This window comes from Gracilinanus agilis, chromosome 2, assembly GCF_016433145.1.
Source record: "Gracilinanus agilis isolate LMUSP501 chromosome 2, AgileGrace, whole genome shotgun sequence".
Taxonomy (NCBI): domain Eukaryota; kingdom Metazoa; phylum Chordata; class Mammalia; order Didelphimorphia; family Didelphidae; genus Gracilinanus; species Gracilinanus agilis.
In genome coordinates this window covers 415360141-415376828 of record NC_058131.1, presented here as the reverse complement: position 1 = coordinate 415376828, position 16688 = coordinate 415360141, and the positions used below count along the sequence as shown (strand labels likewise).

Here is a 16688-nt window from a genome sequence, read left to right as displayed (position 1 = left end):
ATCAATTCTTTCTCTGGAGACATTTGGCATTTTTTATCATGTTTCTAGGATTGTCTTTGATCACTGAATTGCTGAGAAGAACTAGGTCATTCACAGTTGTTCATCAAAAAATATTCCTGTCGTTGTGTACAATGTTCTTTTGGTTCTGCTCACTTCACTTTGTGTCAGTTCACATAAGCCTTTTCAGTTTTTTCCAACATCATTCTACTTGTCATTTCTTATAGCACAATCATATACCACAACTTGTTCAACCATTCTCCAATTGATAGAAATCCCTCAATTTCCAGTTCTTTGCTACCACCAATATAGGTGCTACAAATAGATTCTTCCCCTCCCCCACCTTTTAAAAAATTCAATCTCCAGAATGGTTGGATTAGACCTCAACTCAGCCAACAATGCGTTAGTGCTCCAATTTTCCTGCATCCTCTCCAATATTCACAATTTTCTTTTTCTGTCAAAATAGCCAATCTGATAAGTGTGAGGTGGTACCTTAGACTTGTTTTAATTTACATTTCTCTAATCAATAGTAATTTAGAGTATTTTTTCATATGACTATAGATGTTTTTGATTTCTTTATCTAAAACTGCCCCTTCATATCTTTTAATCAAACTTATTCATTGGAGAATGACATATTTTTATAAATTTGACTTGGTTCCTTATATTTATGAGAAATAAAACCTTTGTCCGAGATATTTGTAAAAAAAAATTTCTCCCACTTTCTGCTTTCCTTCTTCTGATTTTGGTTGCATTGGTTTTATTTGTACAAAACCGTTTTTCCAATTTAATGTAATCAAAATTTTCCATGTTACATCCTCTTTATTCCTCATTTGGCAATAAATTCTTCTCTTCTCCATAAATATAACATAAATGTAAATAATTTCATGATCCTCCAATTTGCTTTTGGTATCATGCTTCATGTCTAAATCATATACCCATATTAATCTTATCTTGGAATATAGTGTGAAATGGTCTATCCACAGTCTCTGCCATATCATTTTCCAAATTTTCCAACATATTTTGTTAAATAGTTGAATTTTTGTCCTAAAAGCTTGGAACTTTTGATTTATCAAGCACTAATGACTATGGTCATTTATTACTGGTATTTTGTAACTAATCTATTCCATTGATCACTTTATTTCTTAGTACCAGATTGTTTTGATGATTACTGCTTTGTAATACAGTTTGAGATCTAGTACTGCTGGGCCACTTTCCTTCACATTTTTTTTTTCATTGATTCCCTTTATAGTTGAGAGATGTAGCAAAGGTATGAGGGGTAAGAGATAGTGAGGAATGTAGGATGATTCCTAGATTTCAAGCCTGAGGGACTGGGAATATGGTGTCATTCTCTGTTGTAATAGAGAAGGTAAGAGGTGGCTCTTGGCTAGAGTGCCTGGCCTGAAGACAAAAAGACTCATCTTCCCAAGTTCAAGTCTGGCATCTGACACTAACTCTCTAATTCTGGGCAAGTCACAACATTGTTTGCCTCAGTTGCTCATCTATAAAATGAGCTAAAGAAGGAAATGTCAAATCATTCTAGTATCTTTGGCAAACAAAACCCCAAATGAGGTTATGAAGACTTGGAGGAGGCTGAAATGACTGATCAACAAGAGAGGGGGAAATTTTAAGGAGAAAGACAATAAGTTCCATTTTGGAATTATTGAGTTTAAGATATCTACTTGACATCTAGTTTGAGATATCTGAAAGGCAGTTGGTGATGGGAGATTGGAGATCAGCAGAGTCTGGGGCCGGAAAAGTAGATTTGAGAATTATCAGCATAGAGATGGTAATTAAATCCATGGGAGCTGATGAGATCACCAGGGAAGGGAGAAGAGAAGAGGGCTCTGGGCAGAACCCTTAGGAACTCCTTTGGTTAGAGAATGTAATCTGGGTCTAGGAGAGAGAAAGAGTGGTTAGTTGACTTAGTGCCAATTTCCCCAAATTAGCTCATTTCAGGGCCCTCATTTACCATCCTGGAGCCATCAGAGATGGATGACAAGCTAGAATGCAGACTATAGTCCTGGGCAGACTGGTTTTATTATCAAGCCTGTGGATTACCAGGACATTCTGCTCCCCACCCCTCCTCTAGATGAGGCTGGGGTGGGGATTTCCAAGAATAGTGATACATGATTAAAAATTCATAGCTTGGGCAGGAAAGTCCCAAAGAGGCGACAGAACTGTAGTAGGTTCTAGAAGTTTCTCTTCATGCTGACATTGAGTCATTAGTATTAATTAATGACATTGAGTCATTAGTATTAAGTAGTAATAATAATTATTCTAAACTTACTTGTGGACATGTCTTTGCCATCTTGTACTCATAGAATCTTAGTATCCCAAGAGATCTTAAAAGTAATTTATGCCAACACCTACTAGAATGTCCTCTATAACATCCACAACAAGGTATCATCTAACACCTCCCACACCTTATTGATTTTTAAAAAACTGTAAATCAGTTTTAACGGATTTAAATCTTTTTTTTTTTTTTTTTGCTCACAATTCTGTCATCTAATACATTAGTTACCCATTTTAGCTTTGGACCATTTATGCCTTTATCTAAGTCATTGATAAAAATCTTGAATATCTAACCTTTGGTGTTTTCTAGCTAGTGTTTTCTTTCCAGGTGGACATTGAGCTATTAGCATTCATTCTACCAGTTCCAACCCCACCATGGTTGGATGATAGAGCTTATATGAAGAAGATAGGGATTTTAGTGGCCTGAAAAATGCATGCTGAATCAACAGGGCAATGTGGCAGCCAGAAAAATGAATGTAATCTTAGCTTGTGCTAATAAAAATCTAGAGTTCAGATTGATGAAATTGTTAGTTCAGAAGAAGTCCTCTGACTTGATCAGATTGAATTTGGAGTATTGGGCTTCACTTGTGGGCATCATATTTTACAAAGGATATTGACCAGATGGAACATACCTAGACTTGGGTAAATGCCAAAACAGCATCATCCAATTTGCAGGTGGCAGACATCAAGGTGGGATGGATAGTTAACACAATGGATGATAGAGTCAGGATCCAGGATTATCAGAGGCTAGATTGTGCATGGAGGTATATCTAATAAGATCAAATTAACAAAGGATAAATGTAAAATCTTACAATTGGATTAAAAAAATGTTATAAGAACAAGATGAGGAGGTTTGACCAAACAATGATTTATTTAAAAAAGATTTGTGGACTGCAAGCCCAACTAGTCAGCAATGTGATTTTACAGACAAAATTCCTTAGTCATCTGGGCCAGCATTCAGGGAGGCATAACTCTCAGGAAGAAGGAAGTGAGCTAGCATTAGCTTCTCCCAGGAATAAATGAAATCTCTGCCATTCCCAGGCTTTCATTTTCTTCTGGTTTCTTTTTTTCACTGTGCCCTGTGGAATCTTCCTTTGTAATTATCAATCCCATTTTCAGTTTGTCTACTTTCTTCTGGTGCATACTTTAAAAAAAAACCCCAAACCCCCAAACTGATACTAAGTATCAGTTCTAAGGCAGAAGAGGGGGGGCTAGGCAATGGGAGTTAAATGACTTGCCCAAGGTCACACAGCTAGGAAGTGTCTGAGGCCACATTTGAACCCAGGACCTCCTGTCTCTTGACCTGTCTCTCAACCCACTGAGCCACCTAGTTGTCACCTGGTTCACACTTCTAAAGACTGCCTTCTTTCTCTTCATTCCTGACATATAGGGCAAGGAAGAAGAGTTGGTTTGCACATTGTTGACACTTTTTATCCTCCATCACTCAACAGCTACCTTTCTCCCTTAGAAGTTCATTGCACCCCAAGTACAGATTCTTACTCTTTTCACTAATGGTGCCAGCTCACTCTTCCTCCAACTCAATAAATTTAGTTCCTGGCTCACAGTTTTCTTCACCTCAAACCCTGCCTCCTTCCATGTTCTCCCAGTTCCTCATCCTTCTCAGCTTTAGTGACTGCTGTTCTCAGTCATACACAGGAATGATCAGACTTTAGATGCTGCTCCATGAAAGCATGCCTATCTCATTCCATCTTCGTTTTATCTGAATTTTCTCAAATGGCCAGAATTCCTAATTATGGAATTAGTAATCTGACTATTTGTCAAGGACATTATAAAGTGGGGAAGGAGTCCTGCCAAGGTAGGGACTACTAGAATCAGCTTTTCCTATGAATAAACTAAGCCTCTAGGATTCCTTGCAACCCTGAGAGTCTGCTCTCTGATGCTCTAGCATCATCCAACCCTAATCTCTCCATCTCATTTATAAGGATAGGTAAGAAATTTTGCCTAATGTTTTGGGAGAGTCACATTCCCTTCTTTGGACTCCAGTGTCCTCATCTGCAAAACGAGGAAGTTGGTCTTAAGCAGTTTGTTTTTTGTTTCCAGCTCATAGATTTTCTTTTATCTGTGAAATATTTATTATTCTGTGACTAGCCCTAAGGGAAATGCTAAAGTGGGAGGGAAGGGAGAGTCCTAACCAAGATGACTACTGTGTGGCTTTAGATGAACTCTTAAGTCTCCTTCCAGTAGTTAGGAAATTCTGTGTTCTATAGAACGCAGAATTTTCCTTTCAAATTCCCTTCCAGCTGAGTTTAATTCCAGCCGTCCAATAAAAAGTTAGCTCCCTAAGACAGGAGCAATGACTCCAGGGAGCTGCTTTGGTTCCTCTACTGAGACACATGTGGTGAAAGCACAGAAAAGATTAGAGCCACAGGAAGGAACAAGTGAACTTTTGGATCCTGATTCTATCCTTGACTCCTGGACCTCATTCCCATTTTCCCCTGTGGCCAGGGAGAAAAGGTAGCTCTTGGGAATCCTCCCAGGGAGGGTAAGATTGGGAGAGGCTTAAATCTGCAATGGTTTTGCAAAATGTTCTTAGTTAAAGGGAGTTTAGCTACCATTCTGGATTTTAAGCTGGAAAGGCACCTCAAAGGTCCTTTCATTTTACTGATGAGGAGCTTGAGGCCCCTAGATGTAAAATGACTTGCCGAAGGTCCTACACAGCTTGCCCCTTCCACACTCTATAATATCCTTGACGAGTAGTCAGATTATTAATCCCATAATTAGGAATTCTGGCCATTTGAGAAAATTTAGATAAAAGGAAGGAGTGAAATGGGCATGAAAGAAGGGAAATGGTGTTTAAGGTCTGGCCATTCCTGTGCGTGACTGAGAACCCTCGGAAGTGTTGTTTAGTCATTTTCTGTAATGTCTGCCTGTTTGTGACCGCCTTTGTTTTTTTTCTGAGGAAAGATACTGGGAATGGTCTGCCATTTTCTTCTCCAGCTCATTTTATTCACTCTATCTGCTTTGCCACCCAGCTGTCCCCATATGACAATAGAATACACTAAATGCAATGCAAATTAAAGGTTCTTGTTGCTACCGAGTCAGGCTTGGGTAAATGACTTAGGGATCACTTGGATATATCACTTCCCTTGGAGATCACTCTGTACACTGATTGGTGGAGGAAACGGCAACAGCCTCTTGGATTCTAAAAAGCACAGAAAAGGAAGGATGAGTATACCAATCCTTTCTGATTCAGAGTTCAAGCTTGAAGCACAAAACCCTTGGGTGAGGGCCCATGGACTTACAGAGCTAGAGCTAGAGCTAGAAGGGATTTCAGAGGCCATCTAGTCCAATCCCCTTAAGTGACATATGGGGAAACTGAGGCCCAGGGAGATTAAGTGACTTGTCCTAGGTTGTATAGGTTGGCCATCATCAGAGGTGGGATTTAAACCCAAGGAAGCACTCTGACTACAAAGTGCTCATTCTGCTCTACTACATGGGCCCTAATAGGGCCTTAAAAACATGGTCAGACGCTTATTAGCTGTGTGGCCTTGGGTAAGTTATTTAACTCTGCCTCAGTTTCCTCCTCTGAAAAATGAGCTGGAGAAGGAAATGGAAAGCCACTCCAGTATCTTTGCCAAGAAAACCCAAAATGGGATCATGAAAAGTTGGAAATGACTGTAAGAAGTGAACAAATGTTGCAGATCAATCATTTTTCCTTGAGATAGGTAGGTTGAGGTAAAGTACATAAAGAATTAGGATTTCAGAGGTGAGATGGACCTCAGAGGTCATCCTGCCCAATCTATTTCTGAACAGGAATTCTCTCTACATTGTCCTTGAGAAGCCCAGCTTCCATGACTTCTAGTGATAGAACCTGCTTTGTCCCAAGGCAGGCCATCCTACTTTGGGTATAGCTCTGTCTGTTACATTAAATCTTTTTGCACTTCTACTCATTGCCCATTGTTTTGCCCTCTAGGACCAAGCAGGACAAATCTAATCCTCATTTCATAGACTAGACTCTGAAATACTTGAAGACCTCTTTCAAATTCCAACCACCCATCCCATCCTCCTTTAAAAGTCATGTGTTTTGCTTATGCACTAAATAATTTAATAATTGACTCATCAAGACATCCTCATTGGGGTCAAATGATTCTTTCAACCATCATAAGGCAAACAGAAACTCCTGGCCCAGGAATATATGCATATATACATTTGGGGAAGCTCATTATTTAACCCTTCCTATCTTCCTTTGAACATTCCAAAACATCTTTAATTGGTGACGGCTAATTAAGAGATGGCCAATCAGTCTCTCAGCTCTTCCAAATTGACAGGTAAGGTTTTGCACCTCCTCAGGAAAAGAGCCCTTGTCACCTTCATTTCTTGGTTAGATTCTATTAAAAAGGAAGGCATCCTTTGAGATCTCAAGGACAAAGAAAATGTAAAAAGGAGCAGAGATGGTGTCTCTGACCCAGATCCCAGTCACAGGAATACACAGTAATGCTCTCTGATATATAGGACTGAATCCAGTATAAAAAAAACAAATTCTCACATTTCATTGGATGACTTTGGACTAGGAATTAAGGAACCTGGGTTCTAGCCCTAGCTTGGTTGGCATCTAACCATGAGACCTTGGACAGGTAAAGGGAAGGGGCTGGACAGCATCTTTATAGCCTTTTGGCTTTAGAATCTGTTATTTCCTCAGTGGTATGAGGGGCCTGCTAGGCAGCACAGTAGATAGAGTATGAAGCTTAGAATCAGGAAGACTTTTCTTCATCAGTTCCAATCCATCCTCAGACATTAGTTGTGTGACTCAGGGCAAGTCACTTAACTGTTTGCCTCAGTTCCTTGTCTATAAGATAAGCTGCAGAAGGAAATAGCAAACCACTCCAGTATCTTTGCCAAGAAACCCTAATGGTGTTATAGTGTCAGACACAACTGAAAAACAACTGAATGACAGACAGCACTAGGGACCTGGGCATAGGGAGGAATGGTTCACTCCAAGTCTCCCTTTCATACATGATGTGCCCTTGTATTGAAGTTCAAAGTGTAAACTATAATAATGACAGCAGTTGGTATTTCTAGAGTGCTTTAAGATTTTAAACATTTTTCCCTTATGCCATTGCCCCATTTTATAGATGAGGAAACAAAGGTTCTCCTGAGAAACCGTGAATATCTCAGAAGTCAGTTGGGGGAGACAGAAGCAGAAATGATAGCAGAATAAAAGTCAGGAGACTTGTACTACTGGCTGTGTGTGGCCTTGGGTCTCATCAATAAAATGATGGTCTGGATTATGTTATAATCATTAATCTGGGATGAGATTGATGCCACCTTGACTGACAATAACAATAACAATGATCAGAAAAGACTTTTTAGCTTGAAATCCTATGGTCTCTAGATTCCTTTGTGCTCGCTCATTCGATGGCTCTGACTGATTCTCTCTTCTTTCTAGGTGCGGAAAATTGCTCCCGAGTATTATGATAATCTCCCTCAGCACCATTCCTGGGTCCAAGTTTTATGGGACTTTGTCTTCGATGACTCCATGGGGCCTTCCTCCAGGGTGAAGAGGACCTACAAGAAGGCCTTGACAACCTTCTAATCTGCCTTCCATTCAATTGTTGGGGCCAACTTGGACCAAGTTTGGAGAACTAAATTGCCTAGGGAAAAAACGTTGGCCTAGAAGTCTTCAACATGAACGGAGAACCTGAGTTGGTTTTTGAAAATGGCCAAGATATTGGAACATGTCCTCATTTAAATAGAGCAGAAACAGCAAAACCCACCTATGGCTGTCCTGCCTCCAGGAAGCTCCCATTATACTCTCAGTAGGGGGCCAAGGGCCGTGACCTGCTGGATTTTTTTGCTTCAGTCATGAGAAACAGGAAAGCAGAAAGATGGAATTCTTCATTTGTACTGACATAGCAGCGATGAATTTTGGTTTTGAGTCAGGGGATCTGGATGCTACTCTTATTGTACCTTGGGCAAATCCATTCACTTTTCTGGACTGGAATTGGTCTGAGAAAGTTAGACTTAGATGAGCTCTAAGATTCCTTCTAGCTCTAAATCCTGTGATCTGTCATCCTGAAGGTAGCAGAGAGGAGAAGGAGGGAGATGATTAACTTTCCTTGGAGGTGGGGCTCCTTATACACTTCTCAGATTATTAATATTTTTCTGTTTCAAACTAGTTTAGGTCCATGCAGGGGAACTGGTTCTTCAGCATTTTCATTCCCCGTTGCCTTTTGGCTGCTTGTTTCTGAGCACATGCCACAGCTGGTCTCTAGGGCAGAAGATTAGAGCTGGAAGAGATGTTAGATTCATCCAATATAGGTTATTAGAGTCATTGGAGGGGAAGGAGGTGGGGAGTGGGACTTAGAGATCATCTGGGTCTCATTTTTCAGATGAGGAAACTGAAACCAAGAAAGTACCAGAAATAAACTCACTCTGTTGGCAGATCTAGTACCAGAATAATCCAGATCTCTTGCCAGTGTTTTCTACCTTATCACTCTGCTTCCTGAGGGTATCTTCCTTTGAATAGAGGCATTTTTTGAGACCCCAAGGAATCAAGTTATTTAATATTATTTTTTAAATCCTTACATTCTGTCTTAGAATTAATACTAAGAATTGGTTCCAGGGAAGAAGAGTGGTAAGGACCAGGCAATTGGGGTTAAGTGATATGTCTGAGACCATATTTGAATCCAGGTTCTCCCATCTCTAGGCCTGGCTCTCAATGTACTGGGCCATCTAGCTGCTCCCAGTATGACGTTGCGATGGCAGTATAAGAGGCACTCAATGGAAAATCGAGAGACATATTTGGGTCAGGGTGCTCTGTGCCTGCTCATTTCATACCACTCCCTTACCTCTGATGTGTGGCCCTTAGTGGATGTGGCTCCATCCAGGCAACTTCTGGGTGACTGGGTGATCATAGACATCAGCCTACTTCTTGGAGTACCCCCACTCCTGCAAATTGAGTCCCCTGATAAGTCAGTTTCTCTGTGAGGGAACCCTGGAAAGGATCATGGTAAGTCCAGCAAGACGATATGGAAAGAGCTCTGGGTTCAAAGGCAGGAACTTGGGTTCCTGCACTGTTACCAGCACTTTGTGTGACCTTGAAAGTCATTTCCCCTCTTTGGATCTCAAGTTTCCCCATTTTGTAAGATTAAGTGATTAAACAGATAATCTCTAAGGTCCCTTTTAGCACTGACATTCTATTCGTAGGGTTCCAGGGCTGCCTTAGGCATTTCCTTTCTATGATGATCGAATTCTCTAAACTTTGAAGTTGTAAGCTTTGTTTCTTCTCTCCTGATATTTCTCAGGATATTTGTTTCTTCTCTCCTGATATTCTAAATAGCCTGTTATGATTTATGGCTCTTTCAGCTGCCAGACCAGAGGAAGCACCTCTCCTTATCTGAAGACCTGTCAACTGTTTAGAAGGGTCCATTGCTGGGCCGTGTTAAAGAGTAGCAAAATGTGGGAGGGATTGTCCTGGAAAGAATCTGACCCCTGGTCAGCTGGGGTCCTGCTGGGATAGGGAGGCGGGAAGGTTGGCTTCTACCACTTTGAGACCGAAATCCTCTAGTACCAATCTTCCTGGTGAAATGTTCTCAGTCATAAAAGGTCATTGTGCTCAGAGGCAAGGAGCCTGGGTTTGAATCTCAGATCTGTCACTAACATGCTGGGGACTGTGAATGAGTCCATTCCCCTCTCTACGTCTCTTTAATAAGGCTCCTTATAACTCTGACATTCTACATTCCATGAATCCAAGCTTCCTTCCAGCTTTGATATTTTATATGTCTAATGTTTATATATATCAACTTGTGCTTTTCAGAGCAACTTCCAAAAATTCTCTGGAGCTCATTCACAGGGTCACCAGCCATGAAGTATAGGATACTTTGGCCTGTGGGGCTCTGTCTTGTGAGAAACAAATGCAATAATTGTCTGAAACTCTTATGTTTCTGAAAATTATCTGGAATTAAAATAAAATAATTAAACCTTTGGTTTTCAATGCCTGTGGGATGTGCTTATAAGAGGGGTGGGGGGAACCCAGGATGGCCTTGAGGCTTTGTTTCCAACCTAAACTAAATAGCAATGGTCTTTGTATCCTTCTCTGGCTCTAGATTCTTCCCCTACCCTACATTCCAGCTTGGCATAGGGGTGGAGACGAGGAATGTCCTGTGTAAAAATGTATTACTAATGGGACCATAAAAATCTAAGAGCAGGAGGAGATCATATCTCTTCCCCTTCTCATCAAATGCAATTGGATGATGTGGTTATTGACAGACAGTTGAGCCATGACAGAATCAGGAACATGCAGTTGGATCATTCTTTTCCTTTTTTTTTTTTTTTCCCTCCAAAACCCCTTACTTTCCATCTTAGAATCAAAACTGTGTATTGATCCCACGGCAGAAATGCAGTAAAGGTTAGGCAATGGGGATTAAGTGACACGCCCAGGGTCATATAGCTAGGAAGTATCTTGAGGTCAAATTTGAACCCAGGACCTCCAGTCTTGGCTCTTAATCCACTCGGCCACATAGCTGCCCCTTATTCCTCTTCCTCTGGTTCAACACAAGAACAAGGTTCCAGGCAGTTATCTGAGGATGCAAAATGGGCTGTGCTCCTGTGAAGACCCAGTAATCCTCAGATAGCTGCTGTGTACTTTCCCTCACTGCTTTAGATACTACAGCCTATCCTGTGACAGTAAGTTGAAGGAATTAGGGAGCTTAGAGAAGAGAAAACTTGGGAGAGACAAAAAGTCCCTGATTTAAGTCTTTAGGAGTTTGGTTGTTCTGTGAAAAGGGGATTGAAGTTGTATTTGCTTGGAGTAGGGAGTGGAAAGTCCAGTTTAATATTCCAGCTTAGTGTAAGAAAGGCAATTAGAGCTATCCCTCAGTTGAACAGATTGCATCTTGGATATTGTGATTTCTGTCACTTGAAGGTGCTTAAACAAAGGCTGAAATGTTTGTGCACGTGGGTCCTTTTATTAGGAAGGGACTGGATACGTTTAAGACCTTTTCCAGCCCTGACCTTCATTTTTTAAGATCCCTTGCAGTTCAAACATTTCATATTCTAAGGTTCTTACCAGCTCTTACATACCTCTAATGGCCTTTTCTCAGCTCTCATCCTTTGATCTTCTTCTTGATAAGTCTTTTCTCTCCAGGTTTTTGAGATCCTCTCTTGGTTCTCTTCCAACCTGACTGCTCCTTCTTGGTCCATTTGGCTAGAACATCATTCAGATCTTATCTAGTAATTGTGGATCTTCCTTAAGGTTCTGTCCTGTGCCCTCTTTTCTCTCTATTCTGTTTTGCTTGGTGATTTCATCAGTTGCCAAGAACTCAAGGCTGATATGATGAGATTTATTTATTCAACTCTAATCTCTGTTCTGATGTCCAGTCTCACATTTCCAATGACTATTGGTTATCTCACCTTGGATATCCCACAGACATCTTCAACTGAACACATCTCAAACTTAGCTCCTCTTCGCTCTATAAACCGTCCTTTTCCTAACTTCCCTATGATGGTGCCATCATCCTACTAGCCACCATGGCTTGGAACCTAGTTCATCTCCATTCTCTCACTCCCCACATCCTTTGTGCCGCCAAGTTCTGTTGATTCTACCTTCACAGCACCTTGGAGATATGTCTTCTTTTCCATTACTGCCACTGTCTTGGTGCATGTTCTCATTACCTCATGCCTGGACTATTGCAGTAGCCTTCTGGGTGATCTCCCTGTCCCAAATCTCTTTCCTTCTCTATCCCATCCATTACTCAGTTGTCAAAGACATCATAAAAGCACAGACCTAACCATCACCATCCCAACCTCAATAAAGTCGAATGGCTCCTTTTCACCACCAGAATAAAATAGAAAACCCTCTGTTTCACTTTTTAAAGTTCTTGATAATCTTGTTCCTTCCTACCGTTCTAGTCTTATACTTTGCTTCCCTTTAGGCACTCCCTAGTTCAATGATATTGGCCTCCTTGCTCCTTTCTGATGTTTCTCAAACAAGACATTCCATCTCCTGATCAGAGGAATTTCTCCTGGATGCTCTCCTTATTTAGAATTCTCTCTGTCTTTCTCTCTCACACAGAGTATATAAAAATTATCTATTACCTCCTGTCATAAAAATGTAGATTAGCTAATTATTATTTCAAAGTCTTTAGTGACAACACGAATCTCTCTTTTTTTTTTTATAGATTTCTTTCCTCTGATATAGCTAATGTATTAAGATAGGAATTATTCTTTGGGAAATACTGGGGATAACAAAGGTCTTGAAGCCCAGAGAAAAGTAACCTTCAGAACAGATCTCTTTAGATTAGATGTCTTTCTTCCCTCTCCATAGTCCCATGAAAGAAATATACTTCCCTTTTCTGTTTCCCATTCCTAGGTCATCAACACCATGATAGAGTCTGGTGTCTTCAGGCTGCCTTGCCCCTCAGAGCAACTGGCACAGTGGAAACAACATAATCAAAGCTAGCAAAGCCAGGAAGTAGCATTAAACCAAAAGCCAATGGTTAAATTTTCAATTTGAGAATTTATGCTGTAGAAAATAGCAAATGAGGCAGCTAGGAGGCTCAGTGGATTGAGAGCCAGGCCCAGAGATTCTGGTTCTGGGTTCAAATCTGGTCTCAGATACTTCCTAGCTGTGTGACTCTGGGCAAGTCACTTAACCCTCATTGCCTAACCCTTATCACTCTTCTGCCTTAGAACCAATACCCAGTATTGATTCTAAGACGGAAGGTAAGGGTTTAAAAAAAAATAGCAAATTCTATAAATCAGGACTTGATTGATTGTTTTGCTGATTGTCTAGACTTAAAAAAGTGATGGAGAAAATTTTAATAGGGCAGATTGAATTAAAAGTACGACTTTGTTTTTGAAGAGCTGGTTGTTAAACATTTACCAGAACATGGCTGCCTGGTGGCTTTAGTCTCTTCTCACGGTCCTCCATGCCCAGAGGGAGAATGGGCAGGGTTCATGCTGAGTCAGGGTGGTAAGTTATAATGACAGGTATATCTCCTCCCTCCAACTCCTTCCTCTCTCCCTTTCCTTCAAGCTCTAACCTCAGCCACCAGCGAAGTTGGGAATACTACCATTATTAACTCTTGGCTTTAATTACTATTTTTCTCAGGCTCTGATGCCCTGGGGCAAGACTGACAAGCCCGAGGCTTCAGCTGTAGACACTTTAGTTTGAATGAGTAGTTTAAAAAACGTTGGATTTAAAGACAGATGATCCCAGTGGTGTAATCTTAACTAATGAGATGCTATACAAATGTTTGAGTAGTATTATCATTATTTACTTCCCTGTTTCCATTGGGAAAGCTTGTTGACAGTCAAGAGTTGAGGAAGAGGAAGCTTTTCAATAAGAGTGGTGTTGGAGGTGGTGGCAAATAGAGATTAGGAGGGTTGGGTGCTAGGGAGCCTGAGGCACAGGGAATAGAGAGCATCATTTGGACTCAAGAAGACTTGAGTTCATATTTTGCCTCAGATATTTATTCACTGTGTGGCCCTATGCAAATCTTGGCCTATTTGGCTCAGTTCCCTTATCTTTAAAATGGAGATAATAGCACCTGCTTTTCAGGGTTGTGATAATCAAATGAAATAAAAATAAAGCTTTGCAAAACTTAAAACGCCATTTACATGTTACAGTGATGATGATGATGATGATGATGATGAAAGCAAAAGAGCTTTTGAGTTGAAACCTTCCAAAAAAGAAGAGCTCTTTTCAGGAGAGGAGCTTAGGCATTTTGGATTCAAGTGTTGGCTATACCATTCCTACCTTGGCAAGTTATTTCTCTCCTTCTTAAGTCTTCAGTTTCCCCATCTGTAAAATGAGGGAGTTGGACCAATTGATTTCTAAGATTCCTAACAAGTTTGGTATTCTACTTTTTGGTATGTTCTAGGGACATAAATACTCTAAATAAGGGAATTACTCGGGAAGGTGTGTGGATAGAATTTGCTCCCCAGGACTCTCTTACCCAGGATCTCATTTGTGTGCTCATGCTGAGTGTGAACACTGTGTGTGTACTTATGGAGGATAAAGTTTTGGTGTGGCCCTGCCTCTCTCTCTCTTTCCTTGAATGTGGCTGCTGAAGCTGGCTTTCAGCCGGGCAGGAGAATTTACACACGTGGTCTTTATTTATTATTTATTTATTTTAATAAACCCTTACCTTCCGTCTTAGAATCAATACTGGGTACTGGTTCTAAGGCAGAAGAGCAGTAAGGCCTAGGCAATGGGGGTCAAGTGACTTGCCCAGGGTCAAACAGCTAGGAAGTGTCTGAGGCCAGATTTGAACCCAGGCCTCCTATTTCTGGGCTTGGCTCTCAATTCATTGAGCCACCCAGATGTTCCCCATGGTCTTACTTTAGTTAGAAAATTAGGTTTTGAACTTCTATTTTATTTCTTCTACTTCAAGTGATTATTAATAAACTTTATAAAATTAATACTTGGAGTTATTGATATTAATCTAAATCTTACAAAAGTAGGAAGATGCCAAGCAGTTCCTGTTTGGGGATAGAGGTAATTAGAGTTACCAAGAATCTTTCTTAATTTAATAGGAGAGATGGGTGACTGCTTGGATGGCCCTTTTCAGGCTTGGTATATTTCCCAAACAACTCTTTCCTATAGAATCAAACCCTAAAGGATCCCAGCAATGAAGAAAAGGCAGAATTTGAGCCTCTACCCAGCTGAGACGGAAGGAAAAGAGGGAAGAAGGAAGGAAGTAGACATTTATTAAGGACTTACTACATGCCAGGCATTGTGCTAACAACTTTACGAATATTAACTTGCTTGATCCTTACAAATCCCTAGAAGATAGAGGCTATTGTGATTTCCATTTTATAGTTGAGGAAACTGAGGCAGACTGCTTTTCCCAGGGTCATATAGTCACCAAGTATCCGAAGCCAGACTTGAACTCAGGTTTTACTGACTCCAGACATCTGCTGTGCCATCTAGCTGTCTCAGTGGGCTACGGATAGGAAGGCCATCTCTTTCTAGGTCACATTGGCCTTTCATCTGTGACAAGGGCTCCATCCTTAGGACACATTTATCACGAGGAACATTTATCTGGGTTTATAAGTCTTTTATAGGGAGCTGTAACTGGCAGGAACCTCCTTCTAAGTAATATTTAGTGGTCCCATTGCCAGAGGTCCTGATAAGGAAGACAGAATGAACCTCAGAGCCACTCCCTTCATGATACTGGGGTGAAAAAAACAACCCACAACCTTTGAAGCTTTTATGTGCCAATCAGAGGATAAGTGGGAGTAGGACTGAGACTTTGTCTTATCCATGGCTACTCTGGGGCAGAGTTGGGGAGGAACAGAATTCAGCCCAACACACGACTGTTACATACATGCTAACTGCTGGCGGTTACAAGATGGCAGGTGTTGTCATGGTCTTCTCCATTTGACATCTTGGGGCAAAGATCCAAGAGCTCCATCCTATTTATGGCTCTGCTCCTTGGAAACCTTCTGATTATCTTTGTTTCTAGCCAATGGCTCCTTTTTATGATTTAGAATGCTGGACTTCGAGATAGGAGAGCTGGGATCAAATCCCAGTTCCTACACTACACTAATCTGTTTGGTTGACCATGGGCAAATTACTTCTTTTTTCTGAATCTTAGTCTTCTAATCTGCAAGGTGGGGATGATAATAACACACTAGAGCATATATTCTTAACCTTTTTTGGTGTCATGGACTTCTTTGGCTGTGTGATGAAGTCTATGGACCTTTTGTCAGAATATTGTTTCTAAATGCAGGGTATAATAGGATTACAAAGGAAACCAATTATATTGAAATAAAGATGTACTTTTTTCCCTATCTAAGTTCAAGGATCCACTGAAATCTATCTACTGATTCCTTAGGGTTAAGAATCCCTGAAATGAGGACATATATGCCTGTGAAAATCGCCTTATCTACCTGAGCCTCAATTTCCTCATTTGTAAAATGGGGATAATTGTATCTATCTCACTGTGATGGTGTATTACAGTGTGATTTCTAAATGTTAGTCATTAAGTTCTAGTTTGTAATATCAAGTTTTTTGTTGTTTGTTTTGGAGGTTCTGTGTGAATTTAGAGGCAGAATTCCTGGCTGGAAAGAATTCTGGATTCTGGAATCAGGAGACCCGGTTTTCAGACCTGACTCTGATGCTTTTCGGCTGTGTAACCCAGGCTTGTTTCCTGGAAGATGAGGGGGGTTGGTATAACTCTGGAGGTTGACTAAAGCCCTCTTTAACTCTCAGATCTTATGTTCTTTGTCTCTGGACCCCACTCTTTTCATCTGTAAAACGGAAAGGGCACTCCTTTGCCTCCATCGTGGCAGCTTTGTGAGGATGAGATGAAATAACAGACTGGAGAATGTTCTGGCATGTCAAAGGGGCCGGGACACATTGCCATTATATTAGCTGACAGTTTTGATGGTTGATGAGACAAATCCAAGAGGCCAAGAGCCAGAGCTCCGGG

General features: G+C 40.8%; 1 protein-coding gene across 1 annotated transcript in view; it reads left to right on the top strand.

The window, feature by feature from the left end:
* Positions 1 to 7843, top strand: part of DEGS2 (delta 4-desaturase, sphingolipid 2) — a 63062-nt gene extending 55219 nt beyond the window's left edge. Inside the window, exon 3 of the mRNA XM_044661876.1 lies at positions 7697 to 7843. Coding sequence (XP_044517811.1) covers positions 7697 to 7843 — 147 coding nt within the window. The remainder of the gene's footprint in view (positions 1 to 7696) is intronic.
* Positions 7844 to 16688: the final 8845 nt, after the last annotated feature.